The sequence below is a fragment of the Sebastes umbrosus genome, chromosome 16 (assembly GCF_015220745.1).
Source record: "Sebastes umbrosus isolate fSebUmb1 chromosome 16, fSebUmb1.pri, whole genome shotgun sequence".
NCBI classification, from domain to species: Eukaryota; Metazoa; Chordata; class Actinopteri; order Perciformes; family Sebastidae; genus Sebastes; species Sebastes umbrosus.
Genome location: NC_051284.1, coordinates 9,144,742 through 9,164,480, shown reverse-complemented (window position 1 = coordinate 9,164,480; position 19,739 = coordinate 9,144,742). Strand labels below are relative to the sequence as shown.

The window sequence follows — 19,739 nt, the reverse complement described above, 5'->3', positions numbered from 1 at the left end:
GACAGCAGACCGGTCTTCATCACCACAGAAATACTGCGGAGGAAAAAATAACGTTCTGCTTCTGGGTTTCAGCTATAGAGGAGCATGAACTGAGCTGTTGGGAAACATGTTTTACCTAACCGAGGGTGACATCGCTGAGTACACGCCGTCGTAGTAATTCTCTCAAGTCTGCTTCGGTTTGAGTCAACATTTTTGGAAAATAAAGCGCATCACCCAAGCTTGGAGAGACACCAAAACTTAACTTGACAGACTAAATCCAGCCTTGTTCTCAAATCCTACAGGGAGAATAGCCAAGGGTATTTTTTTGCAAGTGTTTGAGCAAGCTAGTTTTACTTTATCTGCGGTGTCTTCAACACGAACAACTTCATCCGGCCTTGATGTCCAAGCTGCTATCAAAAAGAACCACTCAAAAATATCCTCATCGATTAACTGCCTTCCAACACTGATGCCATTTGGTTGTTGTGTGGTTGTATTACCTTATTATTCATGCCGTCTAGATCAAAGAATATTTCACAATAATCTTGTTTTGGTTCCTCTTGGTTTTTTCCCTTCCTTCTCTGTGTATGCGTGTTCCTTCGGGGGGGCGTAGCGCCGATCAAAGAGGTGTCTGACTGTATTGTTCAAATAAAAAACACTTCAACGGGGAATTGAAAGATGATTTATTAAACTGAGCAGGGTAAACGTGGAGTGAGATCATGGTTTCCTGTGCTCCTCTGCTGTCTAGAACTGAAGGACGACGCGAATGCTGTAAATATGAAAAATTGGATTAGATTGTGGTTTTTTTTTAAGGCTTAAAATACATTTCTGACAGAAGAAAGACCTCATGGTTGCACATTATTATGAAATCCTATCTCACACACACACATCATCACATCTCAGCTTTGTGCTCAACAGAGGGCAGCAGTGACGCATAACATCTTTAACAGACAAAAAAACCCAGAGGGACACTAGATCACACTACGCACATTAAGTCATGTCGAGGGCTTACCATTTCCCAGCATGCATGAGATCAAAACCATCAGTGATCTTCACAAAGGGCAGAGTGTGAGTCACAAATTCATCCACTTTCAGCTTCTTGTTCATGTACTCCTCCACCAGTTTGGGAACACTGTCGACACTCTTGTATCCTGGGAAAAAGTGTAAATGGGATCATTAAAGTAGAGGAATGTAGTGTATTTCGTCAAGTGGTTGCACAGGATTTAAATTTTTAGTCTATACATACAGGGACGCACAGTTAATTTATCAAAACCAAGTGTTTACAAAGTACAAGTGTGCATATGTGAGTAGAGCTATTAGTCAGTGTAACATGAGACCTGAATCAAACTCCTTTCATTTGACAAAAGAGCGTTCTTTTTTTAAAAGGGTAAGATGTTTTGTTCATGTGAAAGAAGATATCCAGTTTATAGAAGTTAAATAAAGTGGAAAAACTGAGGAATAATTGTTCTGCAGTAATTCTACACCTAAACATTTTTCTTCAGTCAACCATGAGTAAATTGCTTGTGTAACAGCCTGGCTTCAAGCCAGAGTCACAAAGCACTTATTGTAGAAAATTAATGACCGGTTTGCTCTGTGCTGTGTGTGCTCATTATGGGGAGTGTATCTATGTTCCCAGGGTTCTATGCTCCCCAGCTCAATATCCTCTTAAAGGCACAGTGTGTATAGCATTTAGGGGGGATCTATTGGCATAAATGGGATATAATATTAATAAGTATGTTTTCTTTAGTGTGTAATCACCGGAAAAATAAGAGTTGTTGTGTTTTAGTCACCTTAGAATGAGACATTTATATCTACATAGGGGGTCCTCTCTTCACGGAGTCTGCTATGTTGCACCACCATGTTGCTACAGTAGCCCAGAAGTGACAAACCAAACTCTGGCTTAAGAGGTGGTTGAGTAATTTATGGTTAAGGTTAGGCATTGACCTCAAATGGTTAAGGTTAGGCGTTGACCATGAATGGTTAAGGTTAGGTTTTGACCTTGAATGGTTATGGTTAGGCATTGACCCCAAATTGTTAAGGTTAGGCAATGACCTCAAATAGTTACGGTTATGGCATTGACCTTGAATGGTAAACGTTAGGCATCAACCTAGAATGGTTAAGGTTATGGCATTGACTCAAATAGTTAAGGTTATGACATTGACCTTGAATGGTTAATGTTATGGCATTGACCTTGAATGGTTAAGGTTATGGCATTGACCTAGAATGGTTAAGGTTATGGCTTCGACCTTGAATGGTTAAGGTTATGGCATTGACCTTGAATGGTTAAGGTTATGACATTGACCTTGAATGGTTAAGGTTAGGCATTGACCTCAAATGGTTAAGGTTATGGCATTGACCTTGAATGGTTAAGGTTATGGCATTGACCTCGAAGGGTAAAGGTTATGGCATTGACCTTGAATGATTAAGGTTATGACATTGACCTTGAATGGTTAAGGTTATGGCATTGACCTTGAATGGTTAAGGTTATGGCATTGACGTAGAATGGTTAAGATTAGGCATTGACTCAAATAGTTAAGGTTATGGCATTGACTTTGAATGATTAAGGTTATGACATTGACCTTGACTGGCTAAGGTTATGGCATTGCCCTCGAATGGTTAAGGTTATATAGGTTGTCGGGCAGCAAGTCTCCCGAGAGTTTTCTCAATTTGTAGGTAACCATCTAGACACGACCTTGTTACCTCCAAAAGCAGTGCCTCTCCAGGTGCGTCCGGTCACCAGCTGGAAGGGCCGGGTGGAGATCTCTTGCCCGGCTGCTGCCACCCCGATGATTACGCTGGTGCCCCATCCTTTATGGCAGGCCTCCAGGGCTGCCCTCTGTCACCAAGAGACAATATCAGGACAGTATCACATCAACCTGATCCAACCAGCACCTGACCACCACCACAATCTCTCTCTAATACATCTGGACATTGCTCGATTGTGTTGATCATACATTTATTCTAACCCATACTAAATTACTTGTAATTTTATGGAATAAAAGTATTTAAATGTATACCTACTGTACAACAAATAGATTGTCTTTATTCTAAAAAATACAGGTCTATTAAGCCATATTATCATTATAAGGTTCATGCGGTTATTCAGCATGCAGAGATGAATTACTTAGAAGCCCACAGGAGCTTAATAATAATGGGATTATTTCCCCGCTCACCATGATAGCCACGTTGCCCACACATTCAAAGGAGTAGTCCACGCCTCCATCTGTCATCTCCACCAGGACCTCTTGGATTGGCTTGCTGTGGTCCTTTGGGTTCACCACGTCTGTGGCACCGAACTCTCGAGCAGTTTTAAACTTATCGGGGTTGAGATCGACTCCAATAATCCTGGCGGCCCCGGCTGCTTTACAGCCCATGATTGCTGCAAGGCCCAGAGCTCCCAGGCCGAACACTGCACAGGTTGAGCCGGCCTCCACCTGCAGGGTGAGGGACACGAGAGGCAAATACAGGTCAGCACATTTCTGTGGCTATTAATGAAACAGTACACAGCAGGGAAAATAAGATTGATGTCGAATAGAATACCATAAATCAATGCTACATAATGATTAGGAAAGGGTCCAACACATTTGTTTCCACTGGCACCATTTACATATTGTAGGTACATGCTGGCTTATAACCAATAACTGAACATATTAAACCCATATTAAAAATGATCCCAACAGCTCTGTGAGGATGTACCTAGGCACATGGGTGCTTTGACCTAATTGCTAACATCAGTGTGCTAATATGCTCACAATGACAATGTAACATGCTTAGTTGGTATAATATTTAGCATGTTCATCATCTTAGTTTAGAGTGTTAGCATGTTAACATTTCTTAATAAGCTCTAAACTCAAAGCACAGCTGAGGCTGATGGGAATGTCATTAGTTTTGCAGATATTTGGTCATAAATCAAAGTATTGCACAAATGAAGATTTTGACCTGACGATTGTGTTAGATGAAAAGTTAAGGGATCACCAAAGTTATGACAAACCAGATATCATGGCAATCAATCCCATAGTTTTGGAGACATTGAGCTTAAAATCACAAATGTAACCTCATGGTGTCTCTAAAATCAACAGTCATTATAATACATATTCTGGGGACCATGAACGTCTTTACTTAATGTTTGTGCCAATTCATCTAGTAGATGTTAAGATTATTCACTGGGTAAGTGAAAGTTTGTCGTGCTGGTGGCACTAGAGAAAAAGTCAAGGGATTACCAAAATCAGTAGGCTCCATCCTCTGGGAACCATGAATGTCACTATTAAATTTCATGGCAAGGCGTTTAATAATTGTTGAGATATTTTAGAATGGAACAAAGTGTTGGACCGACTGACTGACCCGACATTGCCATCCCTAGAGCCATGCTGCTGGGGTGGCAACAAAAATACACCCACGCTATCTTATGTTTAAGTCTACTTAACATCTAAAGAGAATATAAACCTGATTGTTGATTTCTCCTCTGCCTTCCATACAAGCCTTCAGGCTGGTGGCTAAACCGTGGATTGTGCACAGCATGCTGGGAAGTATCATTGATTTTTGGACCAACAGATGCTCATGCATGGTACAGCACAGCTCTACTCAACCTGACTAGCTCTTTTTTGGTTTTCCATTAGTGAAAGTTGTGGATAATATCTGGTACCTGGTACTTTTTTTTGGTACCACCTTGGTCAATACTAGAAGGTGCAGTTAAAACACAGCAGACCTCTGATAACCAATGAAACACGGGACATCTTGCACAAACCTACCATTTTTAAATAGCCAAGTTACCGTCAATAGCGTACAAAATTGTTTTATTCACTCAACCCAGACTATTAAATTGGAGACCTGCAAAACCGCGTCGTACACTACGTCGTACACTACGTCGTACACTACGTCGTACACTACGTCGTACACTACGTCGTACACAACGGCGTACACTACGGCGTACACTACAGCGTACACTACGGCGTACACTACGGCGTATACTACGCAGGTTGTTCCCAACCTATTTTCCTTGAAGCCCCCCTACTTGTATCTAAGAAAAGCTGAGCCTACTTTCTTATTTTGGTCAAATAAATGTAATTTATGGTGTTGTTAGATTGCTGACATAGACCTCCCCGTTAATACCGGTGCGTGTCTCGCTTTGTGTGCATCAAGTTTTTGACTGCAGTGAAAATGTTGTTTTTGAAAGGCTAAACGCCAACAAATATAGATTGAATATTTCGTTCGATTTTGCTACTCAGCAGCAAAGAAACATATATTTTTACATAGTTTTATACCCAGACTTTTGTATAAATTATCCAGCAAGTGTGTTATTAGGATTTTAGTTATACATGAGCAGATCTAATTTTGACAACCTCAGAGCAGACAAATCCTGCCGCACCCCCTGTGATCTATGGCACCCCTCTAAGGGGGGCCTGGACCCCAGGTTGGGAATCACTGCACTCCGCCGTACAATTGACGAAGTGCAGATGTTCACCTGTTTGGTTGTCGATGAAACAAATCAGCGAGTGTCGTGTTGAAGATGTCATGGCAGTTTCATGTGGTGTCGCTATGGTGATCAGCTGAGAATACCGCCTACACTGAGGGGGTACTATCTGATACGACATAGAAAAAACGACCTAGTACAAAAAGTGATTTGAGTTGGGTTGATGAGTCATAAGAGTAAAGGTAAATTGTTCTTTACCCACCTCTCAGAGAATAGAAGAGAATGACTATCAGTGACTGACTGTGATGTCTGATCGTAGCACAGTGACATTAGGGGCGGCAGACTCACCTTGGCGGTGTTTAGAGCTGCTCCATAACCAGTGGTGATGCCACAGCCCAGCAGACACACCTTGTCCAGGGGCGCCCTGTGGTCCACTTTAGCCAGGGAGATCTCAGCCACCACCGTGTACTCAGAGAATGTGCTACAGCCCATGAAGTGGAAGAGGCTCTTGCCTTTGCAGGAAAAGCGGCTTGTCCCGTCTGGCATCAAGCCTTTGCCCTGAGTGAGCCTGGAGAACAAGACACAAGCGCAGATCTGACAGCTGATGAGCTGCACAAGGCATGATTCTTATGTTAGAAGCTGATCTGCACATTTGCGCATCATTTACCTGATCTTTTGACACAAGTTGGTTTTGGGATTCTTACAGAACTTGCACTCTCTACACTGTGGGATATACAAGGGTATGACTGTGTCCCCTAAAACAAAAAACAGCATGTTATGTTTGAGATTTTAAATGACATGCAGCAATCTTTAATGAAGAGAGGAGAAGAGAGGGAGAACCTGGTTGAAACTTGGTGACTCCCTCTCCGACGCTCTCCACGATGCCGGCTCCCTCGTGGCCCAGCACTACAGGGAAAACTCCCTCAGGGTCGGAGCCACTTAGTGTGTAGGAGTCAGTGTGACAGATCCCTGTGGCCACAATCTGAAATAAAGGACTTTGATCTGATCCATGCTAAATCCATTCGACATGCTCTTATCTGAAGGCTGCTGTAATATGGGGAAATCAATCAGTTCATGAATCGAATGTTATTGGTAATTATTTAAATCCTCCACTTAGTATTGGAGTATCGCAGATTTTTGGAAATTTCTTTGAGTAAGGGTTATATTACTGTTGCATAGATTGTATTAAAATAAAGTGTAGATCTTCCTTTTTCACGGTAAATTATGAATAGCCTACTTTCTTTTACAACATACAGTACAACCAGAAATAACTAAAGGTGCAAAGTACAAGTGGTGTTGGACTTTACATACACTAAATGAGAAAAAACTGACAGCAGATAAGCTTTGTAAGATAAATAGGTCATCAGTTGTAGATTATTTTCTCAACAACCGTTCATCCGATCGACTTCACACTAGGTGGGTGTATTGGCGAGGACCCAAGGAAGTACAGTGTTGACTGCAAGCTCTTGAGATCTATGGGACATATTTATTATTTGTGTGTATAGTATAATGAGAGGGTACCCCTATTAACTGTCACCGTAGACATATCACTGTGAAGTCATCCATTTGTTTGTGGACTGCTGTTTTGAAACCTCGAGTTTGGCATTTTGGCCGTTGCCATCTTGGTTTTTGGTCTTCACCGTGTTGTTTTTTTGCAACCAGAAGTGACACGAAAGGGTGGAGCTAAGTACAACCGAACGCTGAATAAGACATTTTTAGGCGATTAACTTTCATGAACAACTCCCAGACCGGACAACGCTGTGGGAGCGACCTACCTGTCAATCCCAAGGTAGCCACGCCTTTAGGTAGCACGTAAAGCATACCTTGCTTTATGGTCTATTTGACTCTAAATGGGACCATAATTTACTAAATGAACATCATGCTGTATTGAAGAAGACTTGAAACTAGCGACTGAGACCATAAACTCATGTTTACAATGTTTACTGAGGTAATAAATCAAGTGAGAAGAAAGGTCATTTTCTCATAGACTTCTATACAATCAGACTTCTTTTTGCAACAAGATGAGTCGCCCCCTGCTGGCTGTTAGAAAGAATGCAAGTTTAAGGCACATCCGCATTGGCTTCACTTCTCAGACCCGGAGGTTGCCCATGCACTGACTGTTACAGACAGCATGCGGGGTACAGCTCGCTCTCCGTCGATGTTTATGTGAGCTTTTGCACCGAAATGATGAATATACTCTAGTATTATAGGGGATGCAACTATGGCAGGTGTATCAAGCCTCGGTTATACTCCCAAACTGAGGCATACACGGACAGCTGAGGCGGACAGCTGCGAAAACCACGGACTCATAGCAGATCTGTTTATACTGTTCGCTTGGAGGACATGCTTCACACATACACAGTAGATCGCTAGTGTGCAGACAAGTGAGTCCAAAACCGCGGCCACAACAAATTGGCGTTACACGGACGTCCTCGGATGGCCCTCTGATGATAAAATGTACGTCGCGCAGACCCTGGCGTTTTGCTACTCGCGGACACATAAAGTATCCTTTACTCCAGACCCAGCAATACCGGAGGCCAAGAAATCGTTCCGTTCCGAACAGGAAGGTTTTGAACGCGGGCACCGGACTAGTATACTGTAGTGTACTGAGATGTAATTATATTGTTATCAGAATTAGTTTTTTTTTACAACTTCCATAGTTGAAGCATTACCTTTAACTGATTATAGTTAAATGATTAAATAAGAACATGGGAACTGAAGAGTTTAAGTTGTTGTGAGTGTCAATAGTGAACACATCAGTCCTGTTTCATTACCTTGAGGCGAACTTCCCCGCCTCTAGGAGGTGCCACCTCCACCTCCTCCATCACCAGAGGTTGCCCAGCCTCCCATGCTACCGCAGCTTTGCACCGGATCACCTGCAACACAACATCCCAGAGCTTCAGCTGGCCTCATGATAACAACTCTGTGGACATTTAACACATTCAGTCCCACGGTGTAAACAGTCTTGATTTAAAGGTCTCATATTATGCTCATTTCCAGGTTCATAGATGTATTTAAATGTTGCACTAGAACATTTTTACATTCTGCAATGTTCAAAAAAAACTTTATTCTTCTCATACTGCAGCCTGAGTCTGCCTGCCTCAGAGCCTAATTCAGCCTCTGTCTGAAAACCCTGATTTAGCGCTTGTCTCCTCCCACTCTGCTCTGTTTGGTCAGCGTTTCTGTCAATCAAACGTCTTCAACAACACAGCGTGACGTCTAAAGAGAAGGAAAAGCTGCTCAGTGATTTTCCACACCCATTTCCGGACAAACGGAGCAGGAGAAAAAGAGAGAGGGTGGTCTTTTATGATACTATGGTGACTTGTAGACACACTGGGGACAGATATTGATGTTTAAAAGACATGGAAAAGTGCATTTTGCATAACAGGTGACCTTTAAAAGGATGGAGGAAAACACATTGCAACTTTCTTTGGAATCAGAGTTAGTTCACCATCAGTTCTTCTACTCTGTTTCTCAACAGGCTGAATACAACAGACCCATAAACAACTGTCCTCAGAGCAAACTTTTTAACCTTTTTTCACCCATTGTGCTGACATGTTGCAACAACAGGAAGCCTCAACAAAAGAGTCCTCCAAGAGACACACAAAACTCTCCAATGACTTCTCTTTTGTCTATTATACTGTAGATTGTGCAACAGAGTGCAAGAGGGTTTGTCTCTCTTTTACAGTTAAATTATAACTCGTGTTCTAAATAAATAGCCGATGCAACCCCACCCTCCATACCCGTCCTCTCGTACTGTACGCATTCCTTATGTTAACACAAACACTTGACTGAGCCGAGGGGAAGTCCTGGCAATCCTAGCAGCGTTTATATGTGTAGAACAGCTCAAATCCATTCAGACTTTTACAGATATTCATTATTATGATACTGTATAATTGCATGTGAGAAGAGGTCAACGTGCTTACCTTCCCTGCAGTTGCCATGCTGTTTAACATCCGGATACTCATTCACAAGGTTAGGTAAGAGAGCAGGTCTTATCACAGTTTAGACCAATGACAAAGACGGGCCCTGCCTGTGTGGGTTGTGGGGCGTATCCAAACACTTTCTGCTGATCTTTCCACTTTCTACAATGCTCATTTCCTCCCTCCACTGATTAAACAGAGAAAGACAGTGGCCAAGGCAAGGCAAGGCACGTTTATTTATATGACAAGTGTATAAGACATACATTTCATGAAAATCTCATTTGTTTGTTTCTATTATAATATCTATTAAATCCCATTTTGAGGATGTGCCATTTAGTTTAACAGATTCAGTAAACAGTTTAGGATCAAAAATTATAGTTTAGGATTTTTCATTAGTTTTCGACACTGTTCGTGTCCCATGTTTCACTATGATTGGCCAGTCTGTGTTCGAGGGGCGGGATTTAGGGAAGGGTCAATTCAAATCTTTGCCTAAATTTTGTAGTAGTTGTAAAGAATCAACAGTCAAAATAACGTTACATTTTATTCTGAAACGTTGACAAAGTGTGGTTCAGTTAAGGATACCTGTTATTTGTGATTTCAGTTTTGAGACCTATAGAGGCCAAGAGTGACCAAGGTAATTTTTATATATTGTCAGATTGCAAGATTGAATCAGGATTAAACACAGTACATCTAGTACCTAAACAAGGATGCTGCTTGATCAGCTTTTGTGTTCCCAAGATCATGATAATAATGAATAATTGGATCCAATCATGGCAGCTCTCAGCTTCCGTAGCAAACAGAGAGCAATCATGAACTGTAATTTCTTCTCCATAAAATCTCACAGTGCCAAACATCAACTGTTATTATATGTTCTTATATGGTATGGTATCATTTAATTTAGTGTGCCTGTTGTTTAACTGCAATATTGTATCCTTTATTAAAAATTCTTCAAAAAACAGGCAGAAGCACTGCTCAGGGACAAATGCTGGAGCCCATTACAGCGCTGTCTGCCAAGTTAAACAAACACTGATATAATTTGAATGGTCTGAGTCAATTTAAGGGGAAAACTACTTGACTGACACTTTAAATAGAGCGTTCAGAGACATGACAGACAATGCTGTAGACACGTAAATGCTGTATCTGTGACACACAACACAATAAAACCAGAAAACAAACCCCATCGGTTTAAATCATTTATTTTATTTTGATATGTTCAGCTTGTGAGCAATATGCATGTAAAAAAATCGTAGTGTGCATCATTTGAAAGATTGCTTTATTATGTGTGTTATTTGTGAGATTTTGTAGGATACCGTGGTAAATTACTGAATTACTTTGGGGTCATTGAAAGCAACACAGCGGTCTCATTTTTGGAGAAACATTCAGGACCGTCCGGATGCTGTGGAACCAAAATAAAAGAGAAATGAGCAGATTAATTTATCTGTGTTGTTAATGCAAAACTACAGGGCGCCATCATGAAACCAAAAGAAAATATAAATTTCTCCCTTTTGGTTTCGACAATTGATTTATAGAGCCGATATGCTGTAGCACACAAAAATGCAATTTTATTATAGTTGGACTTGCTGTATATTGGAATAGTAATTTCAACAGCTTTTGTTATATGAAAACTGATGATAATCCACTGAATAGTGTTGAGTGTCACTAAAAGCGACACAGCGGTCTTATTGTGGAGAAACATTCAGGACCGTCCGGATGCTGTGGAACAAGAGGAAAGTGAAATGATCAGATTTATATATTTGTGTTGTTGTTGAATCATGAATTGTGGAGAAAGTATAGGAGTGTTAATATACCATTCACCACGCTTCATCAGCTCAATGGCATCATTGACCTGGTCCAAAGTCATGTTGTGAGTGATGAATTCATCCAGCTTCACCTTCTTGTCCAGATAGGCTTTAACCATCTGAGGCACGCCTTCCCTACCCTTAAAGCCTGAGCCACAAAAGAGCATGGAGTCTTCATCCAGAATACAACTAGCTAGAGAGTTGCAGAACATACGCCCACAACCATTTAGTTACCAGAGATTCATTAGTCAGTGGCGATGGTCATATTTGTCTCACCTCCAAATGTGGAGCCCTTCCATGTCCGTCCACCGATTAGTTGAATGGGCCGAGTAGCAACATCGTACAGGTCTGTCCAGCCAACCAGCACACTAACACCCCAACCTTTAACACAAGACTCCAAGGCACTGCGCTAGATGGAGAAACAGCACAAAGTCAGTGGGCTTGTAAACGTATAGGGTTCAAGCTTTATTAGTTAGAAAACACTTCCTCTCGGGAAAGAATCTTCAATATAATGAGCCTTCTTGAGCCAATTTACATCAAATCTTTATGCAAACCTCTCTATCTGCCTCACCATGACTCCCACATTCCCGACACATTCCAGGGAGAAGTCCACTCCTCCGTCAGTCATGTCAGACAGCACCTGGTTGATGGGTTTACTGTGATCCTTGGGGTTCACAAAGTCGGTCGCGCCGAACACCTTGGCCTTCTCAAACTTCTCTGGATTGATGTCAACGGCAATAATCCTCTTGGCTCCTGCAACCTTGCAGCCCATGACTGCAGCCAAACCCACAGCTCCCAGACCAAACACAGCACATGTGGAGCCCGGTTCCACCTAAAGTACAACACACTTTGGTCAACCTGGTTCTTAAGGTCAGACTTCTTAATGCACCATACAGTAATAATCAATGGAAAAGTCTTTTATCAAATACAAATCTATAGAACAAAATCTGCAACAGTCAAACATACACACCTTAGCAGTATTAACTGCTGCTCCATATCCTGTGCTGACCCCACACCCAAGGAGACAGACTTTGTCCAGAGGGGCAGCGGGGTCGATCTTAGCCACAGCCATCTGGTTAACCACAGTGTACTCAGAGAAGGTACTGGTTCCTGTAAACTGCAGCACCTTCTTCCCCTTACAGGTAAACCTGGACTCTGACGGTGACATTGCATCGAAACGATCAGTAGCCCTGAACAAGATACATTTTTGATGTAAAATATATGAAACAAAATTTGAGTGCTGCTCTTATCATATTAGAGGGCTCGCTGAATACGTGCTATATATGAGTGCTTGTTGAGCTCACCATCCCATGTCACATTGGTTCGTCTTTGGACTCTTACAGAAGCGACATTCTCTACACTGGGTGAGGAACAGAGGGATAACCTTGTCTCCTGAAAGACAAAATTGCCATGTGAAAGCCAAAGGAATTTAGGCCAACTTTTAGATGTGTGTAAAATAATATTATCTCTTACACAGAGAGGCCTCAGTTTACATCCCTTATACACTTCGACCCCAAATTGTCATTTTTACATTTCTGTCAATGTACGGATTAAATTAACAAGACACAACTTCATTAATTAGCAGTGATCTTTAGAAGTTTTGATCACAAGAGCTGATTGTTTTTTAAAAAAGTCAAGAAGATGGAATTTTGAATGAAATGTGACAGCCATATTGTTCACTTTGGACAGAACCAGGCTAGCTGTGTCCATTCTTTACGTTAAACTTAGCTAAACTAAGCACATCCCAGCTACGTAGGCTACTCAATACACAGACATGTTGTACCAATTGAAACTGACCTGGCTGATATTCAGTGACTCCAGGCCCGACGCTCTCTACGATGCCGGCTGCCTCGTGGCCGAGGACTACTGGGAAGCCGTCTTTATGCATCCTTTCAAAAAGGTGGTACAAGTCCGAATGGCACACTGCAGTCGCCACAATCTGCACCAAAGACAGTAACCAAACAATGAAAACACGAAGACAATTAAGGAGACAGGCTGACTAGAGTGTTCACTGTCAGGGGGTTCAGCAGTACTAGCAACACTTTCACATTATATTGACACTTTTATATTGTTGTGAATATCAGTCACGATTATTCTGTGGTTGGTATCCTTCTCACATTTAGCGTTAATATCAAACATATCACTAAATGGTATGGCTAAGTAGTATTTTTATATAATGATACACTTTTGTGACTACCAGTGCACAACAGAGTGAGGCTGACAAAAACAAGTGCAGTAGTCCAGGAATAATATAAATTGACCTCACATCAATTGCAACAAAAACTATATTACTTGTAATGTACCCCTAAAGGCATCCTCTTCGACATACAGAAAGGGTGAATAATCCGGAGGGACAATCTTGAAATCCAGGAAATTAAAAAATGGCCACCATCCGCACAAGTGGCAATAATTATTTCATATTTGAAAAGGTTACAATCAGAGATGGGCAGCATTTCGTAGTTACTTGTATTTGAAATACAATTACTTTGGGATATTTGTATTTGACAGGGAAGATCTGGGTAGAATCAGACCAGACCAATGTTCATAATAATTCATTTATTTTTGCGCTCCGAGGAAAAAATGCAGCATGGTCAAATCTAGCAGGCACAACGATGTAGGCTTGTACAGTCATCAAAATATGTCTGAAAAGGTGTTTTTGGTATGTTAATATTTAGATGACTTTAAAAACTTTTCCATCATACTATTCCTTTTTCTCTCATTTAGAACATATTGAGGACACAAAATACATTGAGTTAGTTTTTGTCGCAATTTGTATGAGGTGTGGTTGACCCGCATTTTAGGTGAAATGCCTCGACTACAGTAACTGTCCAGCTGTGTGTTCTAATAGCGGACGTCTCTCACCTTCATGCGTATCTCATTGGCCTGGGGCGGGGCCACCTCAACCTCCTCAATCACCAAAGGCTTGTTGGGTTCCCAGGCCACTGCTGCCTTGCACTTGATGACCTATAGGGCAGTGACACCACATGAAATTAGTTTTGGAAGGCGAGTCCCCACAATGTGACTGTGTAAACAGGTTATGTCCCCACATTGTAGGTAATACAAGCCCCCCACACACACACACAGTCAGACAAAAGTATGTTTTGAGTTTTAAAAAGTCCCTACAGTCTTGTTATAAGCTCCTTTAGTTCCTACCAAGTTGAGCATGAAGTTGGACAGAATAAATTAATGTAGGGTTAGCAAGCATCACTGAGTAAATCACGTGTCTCAGATTTTTATAAATCAAGCAGTTTGCCTTGAATTCATAAGCATTTCTTTAATCCACTGTGGAATGATGGTAAATGGACTTGCATTTATATAGCACCTTTCTAGTCTTCCTGTGTTCCCAGCCTATAAAACCTAGGTTTGATGACTCATTCTCTCTTTCCCCGCAGACACCATGCCAGCCATGTGGCACCCTTAGGATCTTCTTGGTTATCCTTTTGTTTGTTTTATACATGTTACAACACGGACACACCGTTTACACCCTCCACACCTTACATCCGTGATTCTGCTGATATACACAGTTCTTTTTTGCATATTTCATTCTCTTTTGTTAAATAAATGAATTGATTTAAACATTTATCAGAGTGTGTCTCCATATTTGCCATGGCCCTGAGAGTCAGGCTGTGACACTACATGTCAGCATTCACACACACACATTCATACACTGATGGCAGGACACTTCAACATGTGGACGGTAGGAGTCGGAGATCGAACCACCGACCTTCAGATTGATGGGCCAGCTGCTCTACCTCTGAGCCACAGCAGCCCCATGATGAATTATCCCACTATCATCTTTTGTTTATTTTAGCTTACAATCCCCTCATCGTTGCCAATATCAACAGTTACACAAAACTGTCTGGATAGTGTCAAATTGTGCACCAAGTCAAAACAGAACAAGAGACATTTTACAGAGACAAGGGGGGTGGGGGAGGGGAATAGAAAGTAACAGACAGAGGGAGTATTTTCAGGTTAAACTACCCTAAAACTTAGCAATTACATAACAATTGCACATTTTATTGCAGTAAAATGAAGATATTTCACTTTGTTTAGGTGAAATAGTTAATGTTCCTGCATATCTTAAACCATATACATGCTTATTTCAGGTATCAACTTTCTGTTACACCCATCCACACCCCTGAATCAGCTTCACATGCACTAACGTGAACAGCACACAATACAGGAGCACACAATAATCTCAAATTCATGTAAATTAATGTGATATTGTTAAATTTCTTTTTGATGTTTTGTTCCAGTAATTTTTAATGTGTGTGTGTGTGTGTGTGCGCATAAATACAAAGATGTGTCATAGGCAATATTCATGCACATATTGCAATGAAACTAATGAAAACACCACATAAATATCAATGACCGCATGTTGAATTATACTTACCTTTCCAGCTGTGGCCATTTTTGCTGCAAAAATCAGAGTAAACAAGCGAGAGAGGAGTTAAGAGAGGAGTACAGCTGCAGCAGGACGGGATTAGGGAGGAGAAAACAAGAGGTACTTGACATCTGGTTTTATTTTGTGTCAGTAGAAACCAGTTTGGCAAACATTCAGATGGGCAGGGACTTCGAATTTCTTTGCCTTTACTTTGAGAATACCATTGGTTAGCGGTAACCGTGGGAAAATATTTCCTGCATGTTTATTCCTTGCTGAGATTTAGATGAGAAGATTTATTCCACTCTAACTTGTCATACATTCCTGACACAACTTGTACTTGTCTTTGAAAAGAAATGTCCTCAGAGGGCAAATCATTACACAATCTCATCTCACACCTCTTATCGCATATCAGCTTTGTCCTCAACAGTTTAGTCTATTAGGATCCCCATTAACTGACGCCATGACATCAGCTAATTTTCCTGGGGTTTGACAAAGAAATCATAAACAATTCTATACATTAAATGCATTTCAATATCATCCATCCATTATCTGTAACCGCTTATCCTATTCAAGGTCGCGGTGAGGCTGGAGCTGATCCCAGCTGACACTGGGCGAAAACACAGACACAGAGTCAGACAACTCTCACATTCACACCTACGGGCAATTTAGAGTCAACAATTAACCTAACCTGCATGTCATTGTTGTGGGAGGAAGCCGAAGAACCCGGAGCAAACACACGCTAATACAGGGAGAACATGCAAACTCCACACAGAAGGGCCTCAAGCCAGGTTTGAACCTGTGACCCTCTTGCTGTGAGGCAGCAGTGCTAAACACTGCACCACAATACAGCCCTCATTCCAGCATCCCATTACATAAAAAAAAAAATCCCTGTCCCCACATTATCTTATTTAAAAATGATGCTAGCAAATTCCATGCAGTGAGGTATACATGTATAAATATTTCAGTATTTGTTTAAGTAACTTGATTTGGTAAAGAGTTCCATCCTGTAATAGCTCTGTACAGAAACAGGGGCCTGTACTTCAAAGCAGGATTTGGAGTTAGCGAGGTAACTTCAGGGTTAACTCAGGGTTTTCCATCCTACGACAGTGGTTCACTTCTTACCGGGGTAGATCGCCACGGTAACTTATGCTGAACAGCTAACCTGCCCCGCAGCAGGGCATGTTCCAGATAAGAGATCAACTCGTATAAAAGCACCGCCTATTGACCAATCAGAGCTCGGTGCGCGGATCGTTTTATAATATTACACACATATGAAGAAGTTACAGTCATAATCCAGGCTAAAAACAACACAGTTTAAACTGACAAATGCAGGAAGGACAGCTGGATTTATGCTGTGGGTTGTTTACTGCTTTGAACTGTGTTTTTATATTTATTTTTTTTACTTGCTCTTGAGTTCATTTCACACCGCCAGAGACGGGGACGCAGCTGAAACGAGGTTGAAATAGTCATACACGCCACATCACTTGTTAAAGGACATAATGAAGTATAATACTCTCAAGCTTTGTGCTTTTATCTAGATGACTTTATCTGACTTTTTTTTTTTTTTTTATCTACACATTCACACATCTGGAGTTTTTTCTTTTGCCAGCTGTTCTTCCTGCATTTGACAACTTCAACTATGTTAATTTTAGTCTGGATTATGTGTTTAACTTCTTTGTATTTGTCTAATATAGTCTGCTCTTCCTTTGTAAAATGTGCCGCTTCGCCTGCAAGTCAGTAGACTTGTCCATGTTTGTGATTAATCATATGCTGCAAACACCGCCCCGTTCATGTGAATGCGCTCGTAGCCAGGTTGAGAAACCCTGTGTTGTTTTCACAGAGTTGATAAGCGCTGTCGTAGGACCGCTTAGCGGGATCTCAGTTGGGTTAGTGAAGACAGATAACGAGAAGATACCCTGGGGTATGTCGAACTCCCTTTGTAGTACATGCCTCTGGAGATTTGTTGTCAGTCTAGGTCAGGGGTCAGCAACCTTTACTCTCAAAAGAGCCATTTTAGGCAAAAAAAAAAAAAAGAAATCCGTCTGGAGCCACAAAACATTTGATTGAAAACATTGACAAGGTAACACAGTTTATAGTTTAAGTATATAGTATATAAGTCTAATGCAGTGAGGGCCAAAGTGCAAATGTACTATGGAGTATTAGGGCCACATTGAGGGAAAAGAAAATTGGAGATTCCCAGAATAAAGTCATAATATTACGAGAATAAAGTCATAATATTACGAGAAAAAAAGTCGGAATATTACGAGAATAAAGCCATAACTTTACGAGAAAAAAAAGTTGTAATATTACGAGAATAAAGTCATCATTTTACGAGAATAAAAGTCGTAATATTACGAGAATCAAGTCATAACTTTACGAGAAAAAAAAGAAAATAACACCTAAAATGACTACTTTATAATATGACTTTATTCTCATAATATGACTTTTTTCTCATAAACTTCTGACTTTATTCTCATAATATTCCGACTTCTTCTCGTAAACCTATGACTTTTTTCTCGTAATATGACTTTATTCTTAAAAAAAAAAAAAATCAGATTTTTTTTTTTTCCTCAATGTGGCCCTAATACTCCGTCGTACCATAGATCTACAACAATGAACTGAAAATGTAAACAATAAACAGTTATTCATTTCCATTTTTAAAAATCCACAGGGAGCCACTGGAGAGGGGCTAAACAGCCACATGTGGCTCCGGAGCCGCAGGTTGCAGACCCTTGGTCTAGGTGGTAAGAGATATCTTGCACTGGCCTGTCTTATCAGATAATTATGTTCTCCACTGGTGTACACTACTTGGTCAGTAAATCAATGTGGCTTCCTATCATGCAAAAACATTCCTGAAGAAGATCAGAAGACTGTATTGAAATCTGTTCTGTACAGGAAACCATGAGAGATTATGGTGTATTTGAAAAACATTTGTGTGCATTGAACAATGGAGAGCTAATCTGGTGGCTCCGCTTTGGGCAATTTGGAGTTTTTTTTAAGATCTTTCTTAGATGCGGATGACCAAATGACTGGACAGTAAAGGTGTGACAAAACTAAAGCTTGGATCACCTGGTTCAGAGTGCTTGATGTTACATACTCAGATCATTTCCTGGTCACAGCAATGCTCTTACCCATTTTAGTTACGATATTATTATGTGTTCAGTCCACCTAAGTCTGGCATCCAACACAATGCTTAGTCTTTTTAACTTGTTTTACTGGCTTTCCGCCAAGTGATGAGCCTAGTTGAGGATCACTGACCATCATATGTCTAGGTCACCATCCGTTTTGTTTTTAGAAATGTTCAGCATTAATTTGTTCTTACTTACCCACGCTAGAAAGAAAGGCTGGAATGCTAAACACCGGAGGCCAAAAACAACAACAACAAACTGGCAAGAAACAAAGGAACTGGACTGGTATATATAGTGTATATATGACTGATTGGGTGAAGTGAGAACAGGTGAGCAGGACGTGAGGTGACTAATGAGGGACAGGTGAAACTAATCAGGGTGGAGCACACAATCAAAACTGGTGGGAAAACACACAAAGACAGGAAGTGAAGTGATCTGAAGTGAGAGGAGAGGTGAGTAACAAAATAAAACAGGAAACATGAATGAATGACACAACAAAGGGCAGATCATGACAGACACACTGTTGCATTGGTTGACATGATCCTTCATTACCGGGAACACACATAGTCGATTTTGACTCAACCCCACATACACCGTCCTGCAGCCAGAAATACTCTGTGTGAAATACTTTGCTTTTTTGACAATGGCCGCTAGATGGCGCTGCGGTGGCCAATTTGGACTGTAAATGGCTGACGTTGCAATGGAATGAACAATTGACTTGAATTCACTTCTTAGCAATATATGTTTTTTTGATTCTCACTAGAGCATCATGGATTAATCCATCAATGAAAATGGTACCCAACATATACTACTTCCTCCAGTTTGAGTAACGTTTGCTAAAAACTACAGTGTCCCAACTGTTTTAGGAAATTACTAAGCTTTTTTTTTTTTTTTTTTTTTTTAAATGAAACTTTATATTTATGAGGAGTTTTAGAGATTTACATCTTCAGTAGGAACCAGTAGCTTTGGAGCTGAGAGCCACAGACAGAGTAGAAAAGTACAGTAGTGAACTCATGCTGTCTGAGGGGCATGTACTTCTACATTGATATACAATGCAATACATAACTTAGCAACATGATAGTTTTGCAGTTCCAGTGACATACAACACAGCAAAATCAC

General features: G+C 40.9%; 2 protein-coding genes across 2 annotated transcripts; both read right to left on the bottom strand.

Annotated features, from left to right (window-relative positions):
• Nucleotides 1-641: 641 nt before the first annotated feature.
• On the bottom strand, nucleotides 642-9,464 carry LOC119474257 (alcohol dehydrogenase class-3 chain L). The gene is made up of 9 exons (XM_037746146.1): nucleotides 9,313-9,464; nucleotides 8,161-8,262; nucleotides 6,227-6,368; nucleotides 6,054-6,141; nucleotides 5,735-5,954; nucleotides 3,150-3,410; nucleotides 2,677-2,812; nucleotides 989-1,127; nucleotides 642-745 (listed from the first exon to the last, which is right to left on the bottom strand). Exons 1-9 carry the CDS (start codon nucleotides 9,352-9,354, stop codon nucleotides 721-723), a joined length of 1,155 nt encoding a protein of 384 aa, XP_037602074.1. The 5' UTR covers nucleotides 9,355-9,464; the 3' UTR covers nucleotides 642-720.
• Nucleotides 9,465-10,489: 1,025 nt separating this feature from the next.
• Nucleotides 10,490-15,735, bottom strand: LOC119474258 (alcohol dehydrogenase 1-like). Its single transcript, XM_037746148.1, has 9 exons — nucleotides 15,502-15,735; nucleotides 13,971-14,072; nucleotides 12,906-13,047; nucleotides 12,413-12,500; nucleotides 12,079-12,298; nucleotides 11,680-11,940; nucleotides 11,385-11,517; nucleotides 11,118-11,256; nucleotides 10,490-11,022 (listed from the first exon to the last, which is right to left on the bottom strand). The coding sequence occupies exons 1-9, from the start codon at nucleotides 15,517-15,519 to the stop codon at nucleotides 10,989-10,991; spliced, it is 1,137 nt and encodes a 378-aa protein (XP_037602076.1). The 5' UTR covers nucleotides 15,520-15,735; the 3' UTR covers nucleotides 10,490-10,988.
• Nucleotides 15,736-19,739: the final 4,004 nt, after the last annotated feature.